Below are 5,834 nucleotides of genomic sequence, written 5' to 3'. Positions count from 1 at the left end.
CCCCACCCTGGCTTGGGGGGGCCACCTCCTCCATAAACCGAGAATTGGGACAGAACTGTGCCCTCAGGAGCTAACCCCTGGGCCCCATCGCTGGGGTGGGGTGGGGGGGTCATTGGTCAGGGTGTGTCCATGCTGCCCCCACAGGACAGGGTTCAAAGTTCGACTCCCCCCATCTCCCAAGCCCTCTCCACTCCCTCCCATTCCTCCCACTGTCCGGTGTACAGAGAAATTATTTATATATATGTATAAATGTCTATTTAGTAACGGTTTCCCTCCCCCACCTTGCCCCAATCCCCCCTCCATGGCATAGCCCCAGCCCCCTCCACCTTGTACATAATGTATAGGAAAAGTCTATGTATGGTTGAGGGGGGCGGGGCGGCTTCGGAGAGCTGGGGGACCCCTTCCCCCCAATCCCCCCCTCACAGGCCAAGATCTTTGCTAAAGGCCATTCCCTCCCCAGGGCATTTGGTGTCGGGTGGGAGGGGGAAAACACATCTTGTTAATTATTTTTAATCTTATTTATTGTAGATACCTAGGGCAGGGGGCTGGGGAGGTGGAGGGGGGAGAAGGGTCCCCTCTCTTTGCCCCTCCCACTCCTTTTCTACTGCGATTTGTCTGTGTCTGCCCCCCCGCCCCCATCCCATTGTCATCTGGATGTGGTTCTATTTTTTATGGGTCTCTTCTCCCCCTCCTCCCTCTCTCTAACCCCTCTGCTCCCATCTCCCCACCACCCTTTGTCTCTTGCTCTTTCTTGGGCTTCTGTACAACTCAACTTGTATACACTGTGTACACACAACCAGCCAAACGAAAACCCGACGGCAAACACTTTATCGGCTGGCTGGAGTGCCTCTGTCCTGCGGCATGTTGGGGGCCCAGGGGGTGGCATGGGCAGAAGGTCTGGATCTGGCACGTGGCTTTTCTGGAGCCCTGGGATGTGGTTGGGCTGGGGTCATTGTATCCATTATGTCTTGCTGTGTAACAAATCAGCCCACCCCAAAACTTAATAACTTGAAAACAACAAACATTTACCATCATCGGGTTTCTGAGGCTCAGGAATTTGGGAGCAGGTTAGCTGGGTGGTACTGGCCTGAGGTCAGTCGTGAGGGTGCAGTCATCATGGATTTGACTGGGGTTGAAGGATGTACTTTTAAGGTGGCTCACTCATGTGGCTGTTGGCTGGAGGCCTCAGTTCCTTGCCATGTGGACCGCGCCATAGGGTGGCGGTGGCTTGAGGGTCTTCCAGACATGGCAGCTGCTTCCCCCAGAGTGAGTGAGTGAGGGGAGAGAGCAAGGAGGAAGCCACTCAATCTTTGTGTCCTAATCTCGGCCATTGTACACCATTGCTTCTGCCATACTCTTCATTAGAGGAGGGTCGTTAAGCCCAGCATACACTCGAGGGGAATCAAGGTCTGCTTTGTGAAGGGAAAAGAATATGAATTTTGGGGTGTATTTTAAAACCAGCACAGGCAGTGATGGGTGTTGGGAGTTAAACAGCTTTCTCTTGGCTCCCTGAGATAGGCTTGAGGGTGGGTCTCTCTTCTCAAACCGTGAAACTACAAGGTCACGAGTGGATTGGCATTTTAGAGGTCGGCCTGCAGAGTTGAATGTGGATTTCTGTCTTCTCATGCCTTCTTAGAGTCCTTGAAGAGCTTGTGGAGATGTAGACTCATGGGCTGTTTCTCAGCTCTATTGAATCAGAACCCATTTTTTAATAAAATCCTGGGAGGATTCTACCATACATTCAAGTTTGAGGAACAATGTTCTAGAATAAGGGTGTTAAAAATTTGGAGGTTGGGAATTACCTGGTGGTCCAGTGGTTAGGACTCGGTGCTTTCACTGCAGCGGCCTGGGTTCAATCCCTGGTTGGGAAACTAAGATCCTCAAGCTACACAGTGGAGTCAAAAAAAAAAGTGTGGAGGTCAACTGGCAGTCTACTAGAACCCAGCCTATAAGGTAGTGAGTAAGCCGTTGTTCTAGAGTCTGGACACATCCTCAAAGATAGACCATTAGTATTCTTTTTTTGCAGTACTCGGGCCTCTCACTGTTGTGGCCTCTCCCGTTGCGGAGCACAGGCTCCAGACGCTCAGGCTCAGTGGCCATGGCTCACGGGCCCAGCCGCTCCGCGGCATGTGGGATCTTCCCGGACCGGGGCACGAACCCATGTCCCCTGCATCGGCAGGCAGACTCTCAACCACTGCGCCACCGGGGAAGCCCACCATTGGTATTCTTGAACTCTGGACTTGGCATTGAAGATGGCTGGTCAGTAGGTAAAGACCAAACATGAGATTTAAGGGTGGATCATCAGGGACTTCCCTGGTGGTGCAGTGGTTAAGACTCCACACTCCCAATGCAGGGGGCTCAGGTTTGATCCCAGGTCAGGGAACTAGATCCCACATGCATGTCGCAACTGAGAGTTTGCATGCCACAACTAAGGAGCGGGCGAGTTGCAACTAAGGAGCTCACCTGCCACAACTAAGACCCAGTGCAACCAAGTAAATATTAAAAAAAAAAAGAGTGGATCATCAGCGTTCTAGATTCTCTTCTGGGTGAAACTGAGGAAGAACCCCTGTTCTAGAACCTTGGATATTGGCTAGACCATGACCAACGTTATCAATTCTAGAGCCCTGGTTTTACAGGTCAGAGGAGTGATAGTAGCATTTGAGGACCACAAGAGAGTGAATGATGGGCCATTCACTTTCTAGAGTAAAGATGGGTCATTAACGTCCTTGAACTCTGGCTTGTAGCACATCACGAATGCATCCTCTGAGAGGGAGTGGCATGTTCAAGTCTGGACTGGGATGTTATATTGGAGCCAAAGTTTCCAGGATTGTCCCAGGTTAGAGATCCAGGGCAGAAATTGGATAATGTGCTCAGAAAGTGACTTGTGGGGACAATATCATCCCTTTGGGGACAGAATAACCTTGTGGTTGGCCTTTGGAATTCAGTTTACCAAATTTGAATCTCAGCTCCAGCACTGACCAGATGAGTTGGATGACAGCTTCCGTCGTCAGCTTTGTCATCTGTAAAATGGGCTTTTGTCAAGACAAAGGAAAACAATTCGTTTGAAGTGCTGTTCAACGCTTAGCTGCTGTTATCCATAGCAGGAGACCCTGGGGGGCTTGGTGGAGGTCCAAGAGATGGCAGGAGGGGGGAGAGGCAGAGGATGACAAAGATGGATAAAGAGAGGGACGTTAAAATCCCAAGAGACTTGGAATTTTGACAAGCACTGCCAGGCCCAGGGGAGGGCAGGAACCGGAGACTCACAGGCGCACACATAACCTAGGGAGATGCTAACGGGGCCATCCCAGCCTCTTTGCTGTTGTCTGATGAGCTTTGGCATGGTGGTGACTGCAAACCTTCCAAAAATGGCGGGTTTTGGATGTGTGCCTTTTTTAGGGGCAAGCAGTAGCTTTCGTCACCTCCTCAAGAGTGCCTCTAGATCCTCTGAGAAATGGGGTGTCCCGGACAAGAACTTAGCCCCATTAGGCAATGCAGAAAAGACTCAGGCCTTCTGCTTGCGGCATGTCAGTGGTGGGACCCTGGGGAGAGAGAAGTTGGCCTGGGACTCACTGGTTCCTGTTGAGAGCTCCTCACCCCTGGCTGGGGCTTAGGTAGAGATGTCAGATCTTATCTGGGAGCTGATTAAAAAAAACATCCCCATCCCACAGGGGAGGGCCCCCACTGCACAGAGCTTCTGGGGGCGGTGGGTGGTGGGTGGAGGGTGAACACGCAGCACAGTGTATCTGAGCCACGCTTATTCCCAGGGCTGAAGGTTGAACCCTGGCCAAGGATTCTGTGATAATGAAACCCGGAAAGGGATATTTAGCTAATCATTGTTCTAATCTGGAATACAGAGGGACATTCATGGTTCTGGGGCAGGAGAACAGTGGGGCCTCCGTCATTGCTCCTGGGCATTTAGTATGTCCCAGGCGCTGCTTTCATTCTCTAGTTGCAGATCGGGCTCCTAAAGGCCTCTGGCTCTGGGAAGTGGCTCTGTGGTCAGCCCCTCTTTACAGATGAGAAGACTGAGACACACTTGCCCAAAGGCACTCAGATGGGAGGGGGCAGCGCCAGATTTGAACCCAGGCAGCCTGCTGCTGGGGCCACGCAGGGTCATTGCCCTAGAACCAGAAAGCGGGTTTTGGGGTGGGTGTGAAGGGAATATTTTGGGATCAAGGCCTGGAGATTCTGTTGGGACTAAGCAGATGTAGGGGTGTGGGAGCACATCATTGGTGACAGTTATAAGGTGGAGGCCAGAGTTCCAAGGCACGGGGACATCTTGGTTGAGATTTCTGGCCTGGTGTGTTGAGTAGGTGTTGGAGCTCAAAGGTGGCCTGTCAGATGGGCCTGGGAGATGGGGGAGTGGTGGTCTCCAGTTCCGGCGCCAGCCTTCCAGGTTAGCAACTAGAGTACAGAATTGGGGGCCCTGATTCTCAAATGAAGTGTGTTGTCACCTTATCTGCGGTGGCCTTAAGATGCCCTACACTTCAGGCCCCCCCAGGAGAGAGGCTCAAATGGGGTGCGTCCACACCGGCCTCCAGTTAAATTCAGGGTTTAGACTCAGATGTCAGCCCAACTGAGAACTTTCTAGAACAGAACTTGCCAGTCGGCTGCTTGGACACCAGCCCACCTGTCCCTTCTCCCTCCTGCAGCCAAAACGTCTTTCTCAATATACATTGGTGGAGGTGGGAAGTAGGTGGGCAGGGTTTGTAGCAGTTGCTGCCTGTCTCCAAGATCCCAAAACCTCCTAGAACACTGTCCCATAGACCTTTCGGCAATAATGAGAATGTTGTATATTTGCCCTGCCCATTCGGGGAGCTGCTAAGCCACATGTGAATACTGAGCTCTTGAAATGTGGCTAGTGTGATTCAGGAACCGAGTTTTAAAATTTTATTTAAGTTAAATTTAAATAGCCACATGTAGCTTCCGGCTGCCAGACTGAAAGGTGAAGTTCTAGAGCTTTCCGGAGGGGGCGGGGAGGGGAATGTTTTTTTCAAACGTTAGTATTTTGGGCTGCATGTGGAATCTTAAGTTTCCCCACCAGGGATCGAACCCGCGACCCCTGCAGTGGAAGCGCGGAGTCTTAACCGCTGGACTGTCAGGGAAGTCCTCAAATGTTAATCCTCATCCCAACAAAATGCCCACAGAAACAGAAAAGGGTGCAGTCGTGCTGTTGGAGTGGGAGTGGGGGTCCAGACGCCTAGCTTGGCTTGTTCTGTATATCCCACGTCCCTCCCCAAGCAAAGGGTCCAGTGGTTCTCGGTGGATGGTTGTCTGTGGAGAGAGGCTTTAGCGTGTCTGCGCAGCCCGAGTTCACCCACCTCCCCTGCCCTTTTCCCTTTTTAAAAAGCACCTCCTGACCTTGGCAGTGATGTTTATTTCTCTGGGGGAGGGGAGTTATATACAGCAGTGACCCGGATGTCCGGGAGCCCTCACCCTGGGCCTCGGGTTCACCATTCCAGATGCTTTACTAACACTCTCCCCGCTTGGAGAGTCAGTGCCTTTAACCTCCTGTTTGGCACAGCTGGCAATTTCTGTGCAAGATGTACAGGAATAGGTAGAACCAATGAGAGACTAGCTGTAGGTGTCGGCACGGGCAAATGTAACGCTCATTTCCCACCAGGAAGAGGAATTAACCTAAGGCTCAGCGTGCCCTGCCGCTGGGAGGGCAGGGCGGGAGCTCTTGTTCCTGGTACTTCCTGCGGGAAGAGGCTGGTGAGTTTGGGCCGCAGGGAGGGGGGGTGCTGGAGGACGACTGTAAGGGCGCACTGCTCACCGGACGGCCCGCACCAGCTGCTCGAAGGCCTCATCCACATTGAGGCGCAGTTTGGCTG

The 5,834-nt window shown here is 52.3% G+C and overlaps 1 protein-coding gene across 1 annotated transcript in view; it reads right to left on the bottom strand.

The window, feature by feature from the left end:
• Positions 1–5,644: 5,644 nt before the first annotated feature.
• Positions 5,645–5,834, bottom strand: part of RRAS (RAS related) — a 3,464-nt gene continuing 3,274 nt past the window's right edge. Inside the window, exons 5-6 of the mRNA XM_065898269.1 lie at positions 5,777–5,831; positions 5,645–5,699 (exon numbers count right to left, since the gene is read on the bottom strand). Coding sequence (XP_065754341.1) covers positions 5,645–5,699; positions 5,777–5,831 — 110 coding nt within the window. The remainder of the gene's footprint in view (positions 5,700–5,776; positions 5,832–5,834) is intronic.

Source organism: Phocoena phocoena, chromosome 20, assembly GCF_963924675.1.
Source record: "Phocoena phocoena chromosome 20, mPhoPho1.1, whole genome shotgun sequence".
Taxonomy (NCBI): Eukaryota; Metazoa; Chordata; class Mammalia; order Artiodactyla; family Phocoenidae; genus Phocoena; species Phocoena phocoena.
The sequence above is the reverse complement of the archived record's forward strand: the minus strand, read 5'-3'. Positions and strand labels throughout refer to the sequence as shown.